Source organism: Archocentrus centrarchus, chromosome 4, assembly GCF_007364275.1.
Source record: "Archocentrus centrarchus isolate MPI-CPG fArcCen1 chromosome 4, fArcCen1, whole genome shotgun sequence".
NCBI lineage: Eukaryota > Metazoa > Chordata > Actinopteri > Cichliformes > Cichlidae > Archocentrus > Archocentrus centrarchus.
In genome coordinates, this window is record NC_044349.1 from 11,321,596 (window position 1) to 11,342,560 (window position 20,965).

The 20,965-nt window shown below is 41.7% G+C and overlaps 1 protein-coding gene across 5 annotated transcripts in view; it reads right to left on the minus strand.

The window, feature by feature from the left end:
• pde4ba (phosphodiesterase 4B, cAMP-specific a) overlaps window positions 1-20,965 on the minus strand; it is a 133,046-nt gene that overhangs the window by 8,212 nt on the left and 103,869 nt on the right. For 2 of the 5 annotated variants that reach the window (XM_030726626.1, XM_030726628.1), the window contains exon 6: window positions 9,480-9,592. In XM_030726626.1, the coding sequence (XP_030582486.1) occupies window positions 9,480-9,592 (113 nt within the window). Of the gene's footprint in view, window positions 1-364; window positions 899-5,415; window positions 5,666-9,479; window positions 9,593-9,692; window positions 9,791-20,965 lie in introns of those variants that run through there. The other 3 variants (XM_030726629.1, XM_030726630.1, XM_030726631.1) reach the window with 3 other exon arrangements.

Below are 20,965 nucleotides of genomic sequence, written 5' to 3' on the forward strand. Positions count from 1 at the left end.
AGATAATAAAACACTTATGATAAACAGGCATCTCAAAGTACACAGAGACCCAGACACTGCAGTAGCAGCTGTTTATGATAGCCTGATGCATGCGCGTGCACAAGCATACACACAGTCACACAGTACAGACACACACAGCTTTGCAGAGGGCTCAAGATGGAGCCTGAGCTATCGGATCCCCCCCTCTCATGATGATGGAAATATCTTTTGGTGCACTTAGAATACATGTTGTGTCCACAAAAACAGCTGATTGGTTCAAAATTATCTTCAGATTTAGCTTCTAATAAAACAGCAACACAACACAGAGAGCTATAAGGGAAAGAGTGCGGTATCCCCACAAGCTACGTAGATAAGCGCCACACACCTTAATGTAACCCCAAGACACCGACAGCAGGTAATTGGCTTCAGGCATTTTGGACCCCGTTTTCTCGTTCCTACACAAAGCCAGAACTGTAATCCAAAGGGGGGAAAAGGATAAAAAAATAGAGGCAGATGAACAGGATTCTTCCAGCAACAGAAAGAAAAAAAAAATCCTCTCTTCTCTGTTATTTTGGGTTTCTCTTCTCAGCAGCTAAAAGAGCAGCTCAATGGTGGCTCACTCTCCCTCTTAGCAGCACAAAAGGGCCAGCTCTGAGTCTCCATGCTTCGGGGTGGAGGGCCAGATGGATGGATGGATGTGTGAGAAAGTAGGCGCTATAACCGGGTGAGGTGATGAGGAGATCCAGCAGGCTCAATGGATCGGCTGGAGCAGCAGCAGCAGCTGGAGCCGTGAGCTGGGGACTCTCAGCGCACTGATGAATAATGGAGAGGAAGCGAGGAAGGGAGGAGGGGAAAAAACGGCGATGGAGACGGGAGGAGGAGGAGGAGGAGGAGGAGGAGGGACTGAGGCAGCGATGTTCATCTGACTAGAGGGGGGGTTCCTCCACTGGATTTGTCTTGCTTTGGTGCTCTCACTGCTGTAGCGCTCACTCTCCCCTCCACACTCCCCCCCGCTCTCTTTCCCTTCCACCCTCTTTTTCCTCCCATGCTGTAGTCTGCCAGCCCCAGCAACACACTCCAGTCAGAACACATGATTTGACAAAAAGTGGGGAAAAAGGGGGGAGCCCAAATTACAGCCTGGCATTGGTGTATAAATGAAGTTATGAAGGGGTCTGTGAGTGAATGATATTTATTACCCAGACTTGGATTCCAGATGAAACTCTTCCTCATTTTTAAAAAAAAATTTCCTCAACTGTAAAGCCACTGCAAATAATTTCCATCCTCTCTAATTCCCAGGCCCTGTCTTTCTTAAAGCAATTTGTTTTCATGAAGTCAGCCATTGTGAAGGAATGTCATGAAGCTGTAAAACTACGCCTCCCGTCTACAGTAAAACAATGAGAAGAGAGATGCGGCACGTTTTGAGGAATGTGAATGTACAGCGACAGTATTTTTAATCGCCATTATCTCTATTATCACCCATTCCTCTCCCACCCCCTCTTTTGTGTCTTCTGTTGTCTCCTGACATCCAAGCGCGGCAGCCATTGTGGAGAACTCATAAGCCTGTTCATTATCTGCGCCCCGTAATAATATTAGATACTGACAGGGTGTTTGTGAATGGCTATTTTTAACAACCAAGACACAGGAGGCGAGTAGCTAGAGATGGTTAGAGAAGGAGAAGAAGAAAGAAATAATTGTGTCCTTCCTTCTCCAATTTAGGTGACACAACCCACGGTTTCTCTCTCTGCCTGTAACTGGATGTGTATGCCAATTACCAGAACACCCCAACACCATGGCAACAGCACTGGGTGGCCAGTGTAAGGCTGTTTTGAAAAGAGGAGAGGGAAGGCGAAGAAGAGAGGCTTCCCCTTTTCCTTTCCAGGCAGACATGTGCTGTAGCTGCTGAGCTGTCACGAGGACTCACCACACACATCGCCTCTGCTTGCATCCACTGATGCAAAGCCTGAAAATTGACCACCCCCCCACCCCCCCGCCCCCCACGATTCCCTCGCTCTGCTTCGTCTGTCCCTCACTCTCCACCACTTACATGTCAATTTTTCTCTCGGCTTCCACTAGCCAACACAGTCATCAATCTCTCTGTCTGTCTGCTTCGCTGGCAGAATCGATGGGCTGTCCTTAGAGCAGGTGTTGATACTGCTGCAGTGTACAAGGCCAGGGCCACCTGACTGGAATATAACATCAGTGGCAAATTGCAAGACGTGTCAATTATGACAGGGCTCTTATTTGTGAAACTCTTGAGGATAGCTGTGATGCTTCACTGATGGGAAAAAAAAATATCATTCCCGTCACTTCAGAACAAATTCATAGGAAACTGTAAACAGAGGTTCTCAGAGAACCTCACAGCCCAATGTTTATGTGTGTGCATTTGGAAAGATGAGGGGGAGATCAAAGCTTTCCCAAGAGAATTCCTTCTGGATTATCCTGCCAATGAGGGAAAGAACCAGAAGCGGGGAGGTAGGATGCAAGGAGGGAAAAAAAAAAGAACTGAAAAAGAAGAGGTAGCTCTTTATATAATAGCTCACTGCATAATATATAAAGCAACCAGAAATAACAGTGGGGGATGTCTCTCTGCAATGTGTCGAAGTGCTATGCTTCCCTGGAAGCTGCAAAAATGTCTCAATACACACACTCTCAGAAGCAGCCTACAAGTGCTTTTATCTGCATTTAAGCGTAGTCGATGTTGACATGTCGTGCATGTTTTATATACATGTGTTCCTATGTTTCTAGTGTGTTACTGCCTTTATTGCCCACTGATGCCATGATACTGGAGGGAGATTAACCTCTCAGAGATCTGTGGCTATCTCTTTGTCACATATGTAAATGCCGTACATCTTTATTACATTATTTCACCCGTTTGCTCCTTCCCCTTGTTATTCTCACTGTCATTTCCTGTCATTCAGCTTTTCAAATTGTTTCTTTCTACATTTTCCTATTTATTTTTTTTTTGTTTTCCCCCTCAATTTTTCATTATTTGTGCTTTTATTTTGTCTTTCTCCCTCTTTAAGCTCCATATCCCTGTTTTCTAACCCTTTACTCCACCCCCTCCTTCTCTCTCTGCAGTTGATTCAGCAGAGAGGTACTGTGACAGAGGGAGAGAAGGTGAATGGAGCCTGTGGCACTTCAATGAGAGGTCGTGCCGAGCCCCTCCATTTAGATGCGATTCCATCTGGCAGCTCACTGTGTAGAGCGGCCAGGCGGACAGGTAGATCGGAAGGCAGACACGGAGTCTCCCTTTGACACGAGACTGATCTTACGCACCAACATCAACATGCTTCCATTATCTGACCTGGCACTACACATCCCTGAGTGTATCATATTTCTACTCCACTTATTGTTTTGTCTTTATCATTCTTTATATAATTTTTGCACCATTTGTTAGATGAGTACTTAATTCTAACTCCCTAGTGTTGTCTTTTGTTGGCACTGATAAAATGCATAAAATGGCTTAAATCACGGACAGCTTCTTCCTCTCTGTATTTTCTTGTTTTTTTCATCATCTTTTTATACCTGAAGTGGTTCAGACTGAAGTTGCGTCTCTTAGCCACTAGTGGGTGCGCTACACTCATTCTGCTGTAGAGAAACCTGTTCAGTGTTCACTGAGCATTGGGCTCTCACTCTGCAATGGTACAACTTAGGGCTAAACCTGTAAGTCTTCTTGCATCTAGTAAAGAAACATACAAATAAATCTTAGTAAAGAAGCAAATCTATTTTTGAGTTAACAACTCTTTGAAACTTTGAAGTCACTCAGGATTTGCATGAAGCTGCATGTTTTATTTATTATGTGAATTTTGCTACCTAACATGCTCATTGTTCCAATCTTGTGTTCACAGCGTGCACTGTTGCAGATCATAACTTAGGTAATCATCTTCTTTACCAGAAAATGTGTAGTGGTTGTGGTTAATAATCACCCCCTCAGTTTAGAAAACGTATGACGCCAGATTGTAAAATCGGCATGGAGTGGTAATGACATAACTCGGAGCAGATCAGGAAACTTACCTACGTATGAACTGTGCGTATGTTGGTTAGAGATTCAGACACTTCTGAGAGACGGCCCAACTACCTCTCACTTCCTCTGACTCACACGCTCATGCTTATGTGTGTGTGTGTGTGTGTGTGTGTGTGTGTGTGTGTGTGTGCGAAGAGAGAGAGTGTATTCATGCATCTGTGATCCCTTACAGTAAAATATACTGGAGGAAAAAACAACCCAAAAAACAAAAACAGGTCGGCTTAAAGAGCAGAAGACAAACAACAAAAAAAAGGATGGGAAGGAGAGTCATTTCTAAGATGACTGATTAATTCCAATCACTCCTGGTGATCACAGCCTCAGATGGAGTTTGCATCACTATTTTTAGGCTGGAGGCAAACAGTTAACAGACTGCAACACTGTGCTTGAGTTGAGACTGCTTCAAAAGCAGAAAGTGATCCCATGCTAAAGACCACACCGGGAGTAATGCAAAAGACAGGAAAAGCTAAATTCAGCGAAACCTCTTCCATTCTAAATGATCCAAAAAAGATTCTTTACACTGTCCATCCGTGGTATGAACAAACCAAACATTGAGAAGCATACTATACAACCACTTCTCCTCAGATGACCTGAGTACATGTATTTGGCCTCTGTTAAAAAGAAGGAAGGAAAAGTCTTTGGTACCCAGCTTTCATCTGCTGGACCTCCTGTGATTTCAATCTATAGTCATTTAATTCACCCCTTCCCTCAAGTTAGGCTGTTGGAGACATCAAAAGCAGATAAAGATGCACTTTTTATAAGTAGTAACTACGTATCTCCAGTTAATACTGGTTATTGTCAAGTATAGGTCGCATATAAACTAAGGAAATTGGTTAGGCATTTGGCCAGAAGTAACAAAATAGCATCTACCCTTAATTATCTGGAATGACCATAAACCTCTCTGTGAATAAAGTGTATCTAATTCCACAAAAGAAACAATATCCAAAAATACATCAAAGGAAGCATAAAGACCCAGAGACAAATGCAGAACGCAGGTCTGACGACCTCATGCTGCACATAGCTCTAAAAAAGTAAGTAAACGTATAAATTGAAAATTCATAAATGAAGGACAAAAACTTTGGGAAATTACAAGAATAACTAAACACCCCCCAACATGCTTTCAAAATGAAGGGAACACTAAAGGAGAATCACGTACAGACTTGAAATATGTTTAAAGTGGAAAACCCGCTCCAAACTCCGCCAGGATCATAGGACGCAAAAGTTCTCCAGACACAATGTGTATGTTAAAATATATAAAAAACAAACAAAAAAACAGAAACAAAAAAATAGCATTCAGTGAAATTCAAAAAAGTTTAAGCAAGCCAGAAAACCTCACAGTGAAGAAATCATACTTAGCAAATGATTACAAACTAAAAATCTACCAGCATAAAATTCAAGAGAAAAAAAACCCTCACCTTTCTCCAACCATTCAGCTTCCCTAATTTCCTCTCTTTCTTGTCAAAGCAACAGGCGCCCATGTTGCTGTGTGTAAAGTGCAGGGTAGAGCGGGGCTGCTGTCCGTTAAAGTGTCTCAGTCTCAGTTTGACTACAGCATGAGTAAAAGGACCAAGCCTCGGCTCTCTGACGCTGGGAAACGCCACAGCTCTAGTGACTCACTTAGGGCCGCGAGGTCTGACTAGGCTCTACCTCACACCCTGTGTATGTGGAGCAATGACTGTGTGTTACAGGGAGACTTCTGCTTCATACACACTCCCTCTTGGGGGTAGTCCCGCCTCTAGCCTTTTTTCTTTTTTTTTGCTCTTTTTGCTTGCTGCTTACTACTCCTGCAGCTGGCAGTCACATCTCCGAGGTTGACTGTTCACTATGAGAAATGCTTCCAGTTTTGATGGACACACTGGATTTGTGGCACCTTTGTTTTCTAGCTGTTAAATCTATTCAGGTGACCAACACTTTAAAAAAGAGTTGGCTACAAAATAAAAAAGATTAGTCTACCAAAATAAATGTTTCACAGAGAAAAAAAAAAAAGAGTAAATGTTCTTCATTCTGAGATGCAATAATTTGCTGCTTTTCTTGGTCTTCATTTAGAGTGAACTTGATATTTGGAAGTTTGGGGATTTTGGATGGGGAAAACATGATGATGTCACGCTGATATCATCAGGGATAAGGAATTTATTTCCTCAAGCTTCCTTTGATAATCAAAAAAATATGCATGCATCAGCTTATAATGAAGTGAAACTATTAGTTGCAGTCTAACAGGTCACAACCTAAAGATTTTGAATTATACATTTATAGACAAGATAAAAGCAGCAGCTTTTCACAATTGTTTCATCTCTACTAGTATATCCAATAGCGTAGTCATCACATTTATTATTTTCTTTTTCTGCCAAGTGGGTGCAATGAATCAAAACTTTAAATTCAATTATAATTTTGGCACATACAGATTAGGATAATCCAGATAAAATATTTATCTCCCATTCTGTTCAGCTCATTCAGCTAAAATATAATTAAATTATAAGGAAATACACTTAATTAAAAATAGTTGGTTCTTTTTTAAAAAAAAATCAAATTTAATAAATACAGATTTTTTTTGAAGTCTGTAAGTAACTCTTAAGTTATCTTGATCCTAATATAGACCAAAAAAATTGTGATTATAATCAAGCAGACCTAAGATGTACCCCTTAAGCTGTATTTTCACACAACAGAGAATTTACAGTGTTGAAAGGTGCTTACTCCAACTCACAACAGACCTTGACTCGTCTATGTCAGCCATACATAACAGAGGGGACTGTCACGTACTGTAAGTCCTCAGCAGCAGCCCCTGCCTGCACTTCACCTTGGAGGTACAACCGCAGCTTCTTGCATTTCACCTCCCCTTATGCTCATGTTTCATACTGTGCCACAGCTTGAATAACAGTTTTTCCACCATACTAAATACAATAGGAAGTCACGGGGCATATGAGCCGATTGGTATGCTCCAGGTTGGGTGTAACGGACAGCTTGACAAAGGGTCTGCAGTTGTGCAATGTTTTAGTTTACTGTAAAAACAAGATAGCTGAGATATGAGGGGGTTAACCTACAGTACTGCTGACATTCGGCTGCACACGCTCACGTACACACATACACTACATATATACATATGACACGAGTTCGATGGACAGCTCCTTATCAGCATCACATGGTTACGTGTCAGGACACATTCACTCACTTGCCAAAGTCACATCTATGAGAAAGGGACATAATACAAAACAAGTGCGCTGTGCCACTTGATATGCTGCACTATGGACCAAAACAGAGACTCCTCATTTAAAAAAAAGCAAATACGATTTCACACATTTCTTAAAGTTAGCTTTTAGTATGAAACCAAATCATTAAAAATGTATTACATCATTAGAAAACTATTTTATTTCAACCATACTGTAAAAATGTGCTACATCTATCAATTTACATCCATCTGCTCAAGTGGAACTGCTGTCAGCTTTCCATTGTGTTACAGTCTGATGATCTTGGCTGATCAAAGGGTAGATGTAATGTTTTCTGGAAAAAAGAAGGGCAAAACCATTCCTTCATTTTTCCCTTATTGGGATATTTGGGAATTTTTCAAGTTGGTGAGGTTCCTGAATTCAGTCATCACCTACAGATAACATTTGGCTCAATCCGAAAAAGTTTTCTACGATTGCAAGAGTGCTATAATTACAGTCTCATGTTAAGGCTAAACTGAAACACCAGTGAGGAGTGAGGAGTGATGCAAACCAACAGCATTTAGTGTATTTGTGAGCAAAAATGTATTATGACTTTTTAAAATGATTTTGTTAGGTTTAAACAAGTGTCATTCTGCAGTAATGGATGCTCTGACATCCTCTGCACTGCGTTTGTTCTGTCACCCTTACTTTCATGTCTAAATGACTATTTAAATGTTTTTTCCAGTAGTGATTCAGTCAACCTGTCAATCTGTTTTAAGTGAAACCAGACCTTTTGACTGTCAGTGCTGCATGTGTGACGACAGCAATAGGATAAATAAACACGGCCATTAACCAGCCAAATGGGTGTGATGGGATGTGTTGCCGTATAGTGAGAGCAGCAGGGGATCAGGAAGGAGACAAGAAGAGAGAGTAACTCTGCGCAGGGCTCTGCGAGGATCCCTGAAACACACACACACACACACACACACACACACACACACACACACACACACACACACACACACACACACACACACACACATGCGCGCGCGTCCTTTGTCTTCCTCTCTAGTTTATTGTGTTTGACCCACTGTGGGATCACTTGCATCCTGTTGTCCAGTTTTTATGAGAAACAACAAGCTTTTCCTCTTGATTCACATGTCTACATGACAGGCTACATGATTAGGTTACACACGTCTCCCACATGGCCTATACACGGCTTTGTGCGGTTTTGACTTTAAAAAAAGATCCAAAAACGGTGAACTGCCTGACTTCCGCTAAGTAGTCACCCTTTATGAGAGTGTACCCTTTACCCTTGTGGCCAAACCCCATAATCTCTGTTGATATCCATTTTAAAAACAGATGTCTGTGAACTGACAAGATACCACAAGCTGCAGACAAGGGCTGATGACACTCTTTGAATTCTGAATCCTTGCACTACAAAAGTGAATATCTGCAAAGCTTTGCTGTAGCTGAGAAACTGTGCTTTGATATCCATGACATCATCTGAATGCAAAGGCCACAAGGAGGCAATTATAAGACCATGTGTTGTTCGTTACTGCTCTTAAGGTAATAGTAGCAGAAATAAGTTAAGCTACTCACAGAGTCACGGGTGCAACTTAATAATTCTTAGAAATTAGGTTCAGAATCCAGTAACAAGAGCGCAGGAAGCTGAATACAATGAGTGATCATCAAGATGAATGTGGTTCAATACCACTGTGTCAACTTCCTGTCTGTATAGAACCAGGCACTGAACTTCACTGCACATTGCACACTATCAGTGTGAATAACCAGAATAACCAACAGGACAGAGGAAAGGGTAGATAGGAGGAGGTCCACAGCAAGCCAAGAAAAAAAAAAAAAAAACACACTTCTATTTGTTAGACCATCTTTTCAACAAAGAGAGTTTTATGTTGGCTCAGGAAGAAATCAGATGACAAGTCACACATACAAGTGTGCTGGTGGCCTTTTAATCCAGTCAGTGCTCAGCGCAGCAGCCTCTGCCAAACCAATCTCCTCCTCATTACTGGACCATTTATGTTCAAACTTTTAACGCTGTTTACTTTGTTGGGTCGGGCTAAGTTCAGCAGTAGTATCTTTGGATTTTTTTATACCGTTGTTCATGTGTTTATTATGCTGAAGGATTAATGCTTCCTGCAGATTCCCTGGCTGCTCAGATTTGAGAGCTTCCTCAAAAAGCAGAGCCCTTTTTGTATAAACCTTTCAATTTATCTGCTTGAAATACAAATAGGACAGCATCAGACTTATGCCCCATAATATTTTCCCTCATAACGAAGGAACGCAATAATAGTAAAAGTGAAAGGTGCAGCCTCTCATACCTTGGTGGAGGCCATGTCGCTGACAGAGCGGTAGGTCTGGATCGTCTCCAGCTGGTCCAGACACCAGTCCAACTCCTCCATTGTCTCCATGGCCAGCTTCTGGTACGCCTCATCTGTCAACAAACAGCCGGCACACAGAGACATACAGTCAGAACAGACGGTGCACATGGAGCCCAAGTGCTGCCCAGCCTCTCCCAGGCAACATCCACCCACGGGTCCTGCTGGGGATGCCTGCTGCTCCTGCTGCTGCTGCAGTTGCTGAGGAGAGGGGATTGCTAGAGGTGGGACACAGTTGTAGCACTCCTTCATCATGAGGGGGTCAGCTGGTGTGAATCGCAGCTGCCAGCAGAGTCAAGGGAAAGCTCGTACCTGACCTCGTTCTGTCACACACTCAACTTTTCTCTGTGAGCTCTCCAACACCCACCCCACATCATCTCCCAATCTGAGGCCCTCAGCTTATTTACATAAAGTCAACCCCCAAAACAGGAAACCAGACACCCCCCACCCCTTAGCCCCGCCACACTCTCAAATACACTTTTCCCCATCTCACAGGAAACAGACAACTCAAAACCTAAACACACATGCAGAAACACTTTGTTACATTAAAAGCAAGCATTAACTTTAAACACGCATCCATGCAGCGTTAGCGCTGATTAAGACACATTTAATCACTGTAATCATTTTTGATTATTGACAACAGACAGACAGCAGCATCAGGCACGTCTTATGTATGAGCCCATCTATGTCTGATGGGGCTCCACGTGTCAAAGACACAGGATGTTTTAAATCAATCTCAGAACTGAGAATGTTCATTATTTAGCTTTGATGCAAAAAACAAAACAAAACAAAACAAACCCCAAAACAACAAAAAAACCAAACAGCTGCTGCAAACATGTCACTATTGCTTTCTAGGAAGTAAGTAGAAGGCTAAAGGTCCAACCACAGCACAGTCAAAAATGTGCCCTAGATATAAAATTACAGGAACTGGCCTTGATAATACATTTACCAGAAGGGAACAATATTTCTTAGGCTATTGTGTGATTTTCTTTTGGGTTGCTGTTGCATTAAAAAAAAAAAAAAAAAAAAAAAGGTCAAGTTATATTATAATAAAAGAAATAATGACTAAAAAAATCCCACTGTAAATAAAGATAGAGTCCAATAAAAGACCAGAGTGGAAAAACATCTACAAAGATTGTCCAAAGTGTGATTGTGATGACAGATCCAAAAAACAAACAAAAAAATCAAGGGAAGGAGTGTGTTGTCACTACTGTTCAGAGATTCCTGCATGGACTGGGAGTCAGTATTCCAACCCTGTTCCTGTGGTTTAACCATTTTTCAGACAACTGCAACTGTACGTCAGAGTTGGAGTGAGTCTGTCTTGGAAAGCAGGGGGTGGGGGGGTGCAACGAGTTGGTTGGTGGAGTTGGACCAACATGCACACACACACACACGCGCACACACACACACACACACACACACTTCTCCTACTCCCGCATTGTGTATGCTCTGGGTCGCCTAGCTGCGGAGCACAACATGGCAGCAGGGTGTGCACTGCGGCGACCTTAGCGTGGCCACGTAGAATGTGTCCCCCGCTCTGATCTCGCCATCAAAGACATGAGCCTGTTTGCACTCCCAAACATGAGAGACACCTGGCACTTTGCCCACAGCCTTCCCTCACTCTGATGAGGCGAGTGAAAGAAAAAGAGGGAGTGTGTATGCCTGTGTGCTTAGTTTAATGCCACAAACGCCTGATCTTGAAACGGTTTACACTTATTTGAGATGTTGCTTTCCAGTATTTCCAACATCTTTGAGGTGGTTTGTTTGTTTGAAGAGTGTAGAAAGATCCCTTTCCCTGGAATGGTCTTTTGATTTGACCTTTTAAACTCTGCTAAGAAAGCAAGAATCACAGTAGAAGTTTTGGCCAGTTTTTTGCAGCCCTACAGCAAAAGCTGACTAAATAGAATCATCTTTAGTCTATGAAATGTAACACTTTTTATGGTGCGCAACTTATGTGTGGGCAGTGAACCTTTTCTTTCATCATTCTCTGCATAAATACAAAAAGCAAATGCACAATAAGTATAACAGATTAAACAAAAATGTGTTTTGGGGCCTCGGGTGCAGAAGTCTGTGCTTTCTTGCGGTGACAATGTCAGCTAACAGCCTACTGGACAACTTCAAGGACTCAGCAGGGCCTGAAAGACACTGGAGAAAATACAGGTGGAAAGGGTCTAAGACTTTGTACATTAAAAACATAAGCGTGTGTATTACCAAATCACAAAGCTTGAAATTCTGCACTGGTAACAGCCCTCATGTGATCAACATTTCTCCCAAGAGGTAGCACTATAGGTACCTGAAGCTGCATCAGAGAGAAACCTTGATTGATAGATTGAGCTCCAAATCACTTTCAGGACTTGATTTCAAAACATAAAACTGGGTCTCAAAATCTGGTTCAGTGAGTCAGGTCCTAAAGCTGACCACAAGGCCAAATTCTTGCAGGTCTCCACATATTAAATCCAAGTTTCTTGGTAGGTGCCAGATCCACGTAACTGTAACGCTTGTATAACAGTTTTACTTTGATCCCTGGCCTACTAGAAAGCAAGGCCAACATCACCAGTCTTTCTTCTAGAACTGGTCCCAGTTAACCACCTGTTAAAGATTTATTTGCTAAGAACTAAAGTATTTGGCACGGTTCAAAGTTTTCTTCTCAAATATATTTAAATTCCTCCAACAGCTATCAAAAATAAGCACTAATGCTTAGGATACTTTCCTTCAGATAAAAACTGAGATAATAAAAAAAGATCAGTCAACCATAAAGACCTGCACCTCAGGCAAACGCCAAGTTTACAGTTTCTGCAATATGACTTCACTTCCTGTTTGGCTTTGACTCCACTGATGCAATGGGAAAATTTTCTAAATCTTAAATTCATATGAAAATTTTGTGCGGCTTTGAAGATCATTGTCACCTATTATTTATTTTTAACTTTCTTCTTCAATATGGAAGAAATCCAATCAGGCAGAACTGGATGTCCTAGGGTGGTACAGTATATACTCAGCTTTATCCAAGAAGGACAGCTGTGGCATACATCTTGAATTGGGTCTGTTTGATCTTAGGTAAGCATTGACTTGGGCATGATTTGATGGATGAAATAAAAGCAGTAAATTGCAAACATCTCTATGTGAGGCTAAAAGCTGAGGAATAAGGACTCTGTGCTAGATGTAGAACTATCAAGTGATAGCAACACCAGGAAGAAGGAACACAAGAAGCTTGAGAAATACCAAGGGCTGAGAGAAGAGTCAGAAAAGATGTGGAAGTTGAAGGCAAATGCTCGAGGCAGTGACCCCCTCCAGAATGGGAGAGTGGCTCCTGCAGATCTCTGTCTAGAAGAGTGCAGTCCAAGGAATAGCTAATATACTGTGCTGGACCCTCAAGTTCCTTTGGTAGAGGACCAGAGGTTGAAGGACAAACAAAGATCACCCACAGGGAGAGTGGGGATTTTTTTTTAAATAATTGGTGATGATGAAAGCACTTCAAGTGAAGGAGCATGTGCAGTTGCTGTGTATTAGCAAGTGCTAATGGCCTTGGCTGAACTGAGGGGAACAGTACTCATAAGCCAAATGTCTATAAACACACACACACACACACACACACACACACACACACACACACACACACACACACACACACACACACACACACACACACAAAACAATATAAGAGGGGATTTCCACTTCCCCCACCCAACAGAAGGACCTTTCTGATCAGTGCTCAGACCTACATTTTATCCCACAGGGGCAGACAGGAAAATACATATGTACAGTCCAGCCACGCACACATTCTCACACACACACATACACACACTTGACTGCTGTGATGTCTCACTACTGTGCTCACATACTAACATACAAACAAGTACTTTCCAGCTGAGAGAAGCAGAGCCAGCAGGCTGCAGAGGCAGGAAAGGTTAGGGGGGATATGAGGTCAGCACTTTCTGTCTCAGTTTCAATTTAAGATTGAAAAACTTTTAGCCGTTTTCCATCAAATCCAAAGAAATCAACAGCATGAAGTAACGTTAAACACAGGAAGATATGGAGGAAGGGCAAGAGTGGATGAAATGAAATTAACAGAGGATTAAACCCAAATAAAGAACACATGGACTCTTTTTTTTTTCAATGTTACCATTATTGCACAGTTATTCCTCCTTCTGTGTCAATCCATAACTCACTGAGTGTCATTGTTTCACATGCATCTTAGCCGGTTGTAGCCAGTTCCAATTTGTTTTATACTTGTTAAATCTGTGTTTTCCTGTCTTTTTTTTTTAAGTTCAGGATATAACTTTTCAGATTTAAGATATTTTCCTCTAAAATCGATTTGAACTCACCCACCTCCTCTATGGGAATAAAATTTAGTTGGTTTATTTATTCAGAACTTTATGGGAGACTTCTTCTGTGCAGCAGGAGGACACACACTTAAAGGAGGGTTATTTAAGGACCATTGTGCCCACAGGACATCAGACCGGAGCAGTTAAAGCAGTGTGCCTTTGAAAATGTGCATGTGTGTGTGAGAAACAGCTGCATCTGTCGTCCTCCCATGGGAATAGAGAGAGTTTTGCGCATGTGAGGCGTAGGTAGGTGCAGTAGGGCATGTCGGCTTCAGTGCATTATCAGCAGCCAGCGTCTACATGAGAGTGTGTTGGTTTAATCGTAAGCACTGACACATGTTCACGTTCACATTCACACTCACACACACACACACACACACACACGCACACACAAGAAGAAGGGTCAGTTGAGGACCCTCCCCCACCTGCTCAAACTATCTTAATTTCTGCTTTTCACTGACCAAGAATTCATTATGTAAACATTCTGGTTTTGAAGGGTGACGTTCCACATTTCTAGCGAACCAGCGTAAACAGACCACACACACACACACACACACACACACACACACACACACACACACACACACACACACACACACCAAACTTTGACGCTGGTCAACTGGTGGGCATGCCAGCTTGCTAAATGGCAGTGAGAAAGAGAGAGAGTGAGGCGCACTCTATCTGCATCTCCTGTTTTACAAGAAACAGAGTTGCAAACCTCGGTGCGGTTACACAACACTTCCTAACAGAGACCAGAGATGGTACAGTGAGGTAGGGGGGCTGCTGTAGCGTTGCTCTTGCAATACTTACAAGCTGAAGTTTGATTTGACATCCACAGAATGTCATTGACAAGAAATCTGAAAGGGTGGGGTGGGGGGGGGGGGGTGTGGTTTCAGGGCCTTCTTGCATGACCTCGATACATTTGTTGATCAAAATATTTCTGTAAGCTGGCTTCTGAGAAATGACAAAATGACATCATAACTGCGTGTTTCGCTAGCATTTATTTATCTGATTCACAGGGAGGCCGAATATAAGTAATGTTTCAGTAGACAGTATTGAGATTTCATTGCCCTGTGGTTGTAAATTATTAAGAGGAGGGTGAGAAATAATGACTAGACATCCTGTTATAATGAAGACACAGCAGGTAAATTTATTGCTGTGGGACGCAGTGCTGGTAAAACATGCTGGTTCCTTTTTTTTTATGTGGTGGTAAGTCTACAGAAGCAGCGCAATGAGAAATTTGGGATGGTGATTCATGTATTAAATATTCTAATGTGTTGTAATAGTGCATGTCGCTTGTGCCAAAGCTACCAGCCTTTATATTTGTTGCCTTCAGCTAATGCAGTGACAGAGATGGTGAAATAATGCTTTCACATCTGTGACTCTGTGCATCAAGACAGCGATGAAATGGCAATAAGACGGCATCAGCCTGTTATCAGTTTGCAATTGAATGGGGTCAAATAGCCAAATACATGCAATCTGTTTGCGATAATACAGCAATTACCTGCAAATCTGGTGGTACACAGAAATTCACATTACACTGAACTGACATTAACTACTTACATTCAGAGTCAGAAACTCATAGAGTTGAAAAAAATTCCTCCATGAATAGTGATTTATAGTTGTTGGAGGATGGGAATTTCACAGGAAAATGACATAGGTGCTCAGCAACCTTGCTTTTATATGGGAATATAACCAGGATACAATCAGTCGGCAACCAACCATTTTTCCTAGTCACAAGGGGGTTACCGTCCTATTTTTAATCTAGTGTGACCGAGCCATAACTGACCAGGACACTGAGTGGAAATGGCTACTCCAAAAATACCCACCCAAGCCTATAAAGCTTTTTTATTTTTTAAATAAGTACACAGTTTTTGCAGGGCTGGCTGCAAGAGTCTGGGGTCTTATGGTTGTATTATAGCACATGAAAAGGGGGAATACAGTTCAATCCAGCAGCCTGACTTGTGGCTCTTCTAGCAGCATTTAAACTGAACTAAAGTCAGTTTTGACCACAAACGTAACAAAGGTTCTTTGACCGGGCCACACACCATGCATTTGAGTGTGCCAAACGTCCCTTAGGTACTTTGCTGGCTTTTTTTCCCCCTGCCCTGGACACTCCTCCCCACAATATACATATTTCTGTGTGATTTACTATAAAATTCAGTGTGAAAGAACACAAAACTATAAATCTAAAGAGCTAATAAAGACTCTCTAAAGGCTAGACGGCTACACAGGCAAAGAGTTAATCAAACTCTGTCTCTATGCTACTTCTACTACGGTGTAAAAACAGGTGGGATGAGAAATGTGTGACTGGAATATTTATTTACTTATTTGTGTTTATGATATGTGACCTAAAATCCAAACAGTTTTGAAGAAGGCACTTTTCAGTCATTTATTTTGCAGCACTTGTTGATCTTCCAGTCACTGAACTCTAACCCGCACAGTAACTTTGTGTTATCATTGCATGCAAGAGATTTTCGGGGATTTTGTGCAGTAACTGCATCTAATACCCCCGAATGGCTAAAAATGTAGTAACAGTAACAGTAACCCACAAGCCAGTGCAAACGGCTTCAAACTGAATCACACAGAAGTCTGTCAAGTCAAAGTTTCTAACACGAACTGTTAATAGTATCTTTCTGTAGAACATCAGGCAGTAGCACACATGGACACGACTGACATGCACATGCACATTGTTTGCAGAGATACAGACTGATTTACGCATGAAGGAGATGAATGTGAGGAGTACACCGTGAGGAGTGAAATGAGCTCAGGGACAGTCTGACACCACACAGTCTGAAGGTTCACTGAGACCCGAGGCGCCCGTCTCAGAGTCGTACAAACAGTATTCACCGTTATCTGACCAGTCGTCACTTTCTGATGTAAAAACCTTCGCAGTTTTGCATCTGTATCTCTCCCTCAGATAAAAAAAGAGACGTCATTGAAGCTGTTTGTTTGTCCTATTAGCAACTGAGCTCTGAGGATCTGTGAGCATACACTGTCTTGTCCTTGAGCTGCACTCTGCTTCACTCTCATGACCGCTCACATATCCCTTTCCTCACAACAATGTCTGACTCTCTCAATTTCTATACCACAAACTTGGGCACACACACCAAAAAACATTCACACAAGCACACAGTAACAGACCAGGCTTTGTCTGTATTACCTGGGGTGAACTCTTGCATTGAAAGCAACAGCACTGACTAGACTGAATGAGCCTCATTGTCATGCTGACTGGCCTTTGGCCCTCAGGTTGATTTGCATGGATCAGAGGAGCCATGGACCCCACTTAGCCAGACTTCTGTCAGTGCTGCTGCTGCTTTCTTTTCCTTTTAAGTTTGAAAAAAGCTTCTAGAGTTAGAATTAAAAGGTGTAAGTAATGGTGCGGTGGTGGATCAGAATTCAGGGATTATGAGAAATTTTCCAAAACCACCAAGAAATGGTATAGAGCGGCTGCTGGTGGTCCTGTTTCAACTGAAGCAGGCCTTGTGCTCTAAAAGACCTCCAGACTGATTTGACATAAATTAATTCATTTTTTAACTTTTTCTCTTTTTCCCCCCACGTGTTACAGCTGGCATGTAGCCAATCACATTTTCTTTTTTTCTATTTCAATTATCTGACTGCAGTAGGAATAAAAAATATTCCTTTTCCTTGATTCTTGTTTACATGATAATGGGTGCAATTATTTGGATGGCAGTGCAGCGCCTCCTCTTCAACTCAGTGCACAGCCTGCGCATTACAGAGAGAAGCCTTCTTTCTACTAAAGGGCTGCTTTTATGTAGGTTAAGATAAAAATATCCCAGTGAAGTGAAGCAGTTTGTTTAACTAAGTCAAAAAAAAAAAAAAAAAGACGTGATGAGCAGAGGGGAGACAATCCAGCTCAAAGATGCCTACATCTCTGCTAGTTTCTCAACAAGTGAGAACACCTGCATGCCAGAGCGCAGGTACCTGCAGCTGTCCCTGCAGGTACTGCCACTGCTGCTTGGTTGCTTTTGGTAAACAGGCATTAATTTGGTCAGCCATTTATATCTGTATGTATAGCTGTAAAATTTGGTTAACATATGTTTCAGAAATTAGATTGTCACAATTTTATTTTTTGCTCACGCTGCTTGGGTACAGCCCTACACTTGCTTTCGCAACAGGCTGGGCTGATTCTTAGAACTGCAGTTGCGTCTATGAAGTCAGAAAAAAAATGTAATTAGAAGAAGAGTAATTTCCTGTCTCGCATACGTGTAGCTATCAGTGCTGAGTAGGTTTCTTACTGTAAAACTCTAATGAAAAAAACTTTTTTTTGGCACTTTTTTCTTTCTTTCTGTCAAGAAACTAAACAAACTTGGAAGCAATAGCCATGGTAAAAACACAAGAAAGGAGGTGAGGTGACCTTTGGGCTGAGTAATTGGGAGCTTTCATTCTGTGCTAATATGGTGACTTGGCATGCTCCTTGAGCAGGTCTCAACTCACAAAAGAAACAAAGCTGCATGTTCACTAATCATATTTACTTTTGCATTTTTAAAAAATACTCATATACATAATTTAATGACAGTGCTTTACTCCCATGTGTACCATTTACAAGACAAGTCAGAGAGTCTGAGACTCGCCTCCTGAGTTTCCAGGAGGGGAGTCTCAGACACAGAACTGCTTTGAAGTTCAACAAGGAGGTCTATTATCCAGGGTAGTGCTACTACTAGATTTAGTGTCATGTGAGAAGAATGGCATAAAAAATAAATGTCATGTGTTAAAGTAGAATAGTTTGCTTTGCCATAAATAAGCAGAAGAAGACGGATGATGGATTTTGACTACCCCAAATTTTCTGCTGGTGCTGTCAGATCAGAAAATATGGAAGGTGCAGCAGCTTCCATGAGCTTTCTGAACCAGGGCTCATATCATTTTTGCAGATCTTATTTCAAATAATGGGGAAGTAAACAGCCTCACTGAGGTGATATGCACTGCAACTAGACAGGCTCTCTTCATATGTCATGCTTCTTCTGTTTCTTGGCTTCGGTATCTGAAAAACATTTCACCGATGCCAAGAAAGAAATCATTTTAGTCCGGAGACTTTTCCAGCTGTTGTTGAACTGCTGTCAAGAAAAACATGGCTGTCTTATTAACAATATCTTGGCCGTATTTAGCGTGCAAGCCATGAAACAGAGCCAATTCTGGCTGGTCCAGGTCGGGATAAAGCAGACTTAATGAGCGGGGCAGGAAAGGCACCAGAAGGGTTCTGTGATGAAGGGGTTGCGTGCAATGAAGAGTCAAGAAACATATGAAGACCAGCTGAAGCAAACCTCAAATAACCTCAAACAGCATGCCTACTTATGACGGGTAAGCATGCCTTGTGTGTCAGTTCACGCCAGCCTGCGTGTGTTTATGTGCGCCTCCCAGACCACATTACAAAATCAAATTGAACCAATAAAGACTGTTGGCACTGGTGAGCATGCAAGACAAGATTGATTGTATTCATTCATACTGGCTACATAAGACCTCCTGATTGAATCAAGATTAAATACAAGTCCCTATCCAAGAAACAGCTAAATAGTCATGCAGCATTCATAGTATAAGTTAACAGTGGTTTCAAAGAAGATATGTGGATTCTAAGTCAGCCAAAAAAAAAAAAAATAAATCAGGTAAGTTGTTGCAGAGGAATTATAAGCAAAGCATGTTCTGGCTTTTTTGTTTCTTCCTTGATAAAAATCAGGTGGATTTTTTATTAAAGCGGGCTGTTTAATCATTGACTTGATTTTGAAAAGATGGCTTTCTGTGCTGTTCCACAAAGAGGACGCAGCAGCGGCAGTGTTTTTTGGCAGAAGGGGAGTGCAAAAGCTTCCCAAATACCCAAACAAAAGGCCCTGTCTGTGAAGCAGAGAGCATTTGAATCCATCTGCACAGAGCTGAACAGGCCTGCTGGCAAGGGAATACTTCAGGGGAAGGGCACCCGTCTACTTTATGACTGTGCTGACGTCAATGGCATAATTCAAATACTTGCAGAGTGCATGCTTCCAGCTTTCTGAACCTGCTCTCTCTGTCTGTGGCGGGCTGCAGCCAAAACCTGAAGTGGAGCAGGACTCCAGTAAAACAAAACATCAAAACAACAACTGGAGTGGAGTCACGGCTCGGCTCAAATAGCATTAAACCACATGGCATTCATTTACGTGGTCTTCAAAGCTCACAAAGCCAAATGTGACAGATTGATACATCTTTGGAATTTAATTGTAAATTTGCTCATGGAGAGTATAATATAACTTCAAAGGAAACTTTAATTGGTGTGCGGGAAAAATAAATCCTATTACATAGAACTAGAAGTGTTTTTATGGTTTTGTAGGTTAAAGAAGAAGAAAAGAAAACGAAATCCATTAAAATGCCTTTCTACGAAGAACTTTTGTCTTTTACCAGAAAAAGGGAAGTAACACCAATTTTGTGCGAAGTGATACATGGCTATGACGTACGGCAGGTCTACACCCCCCTGATATATGCACTTTAAAATAAGGTAATGAAACACTGAATAAAAAATATTTTTCAAAATCTGAAAAGTCTGAAAAATATCCTCATTTCCAGCTTTACATGGTTAGTAGCATCAAAACCGATTAATAAAATTAACATACAAATGAAAAACAGATTTAAATATTTATGGATCCAGACTAACTAAATGACACTTGTGCTGTACAAGCCTTGTGAAGACTCAGACTGTTTGCTTCCAGTTTAAGGATTGTTTTTCAGAGTTTTAATGACATCATGGCTCATATTGTTGGATAAGTGAGGATGACATAATTGAATGGAGCCCGGGATGACTGCTGACAGACTGAAAAACAATCCAAAATTTAAAATCCCCTCTCACAGCGATGACCAAACATTTAACCGGTTGAAGTTAAACTTCTGGGTGTGGTGCGGTGGTTCTTCACAAAGACAGACCCAGTGTGGGATCTTTGTCATGTGTAATATTTCCTCTCTAATCAAATAAAGGTTAAAGAATACAAATGGGAATTCGCAGCAATCTAACGTCATGCTTTAAAATACGAGCTCAAAGTCAATCCCAAAATCCAGATAATTACCGTCCCCTTAAATCTAATAACTAACTGCACGTAACATTGCTTTAGAAAGATTTCTAGCTCATTA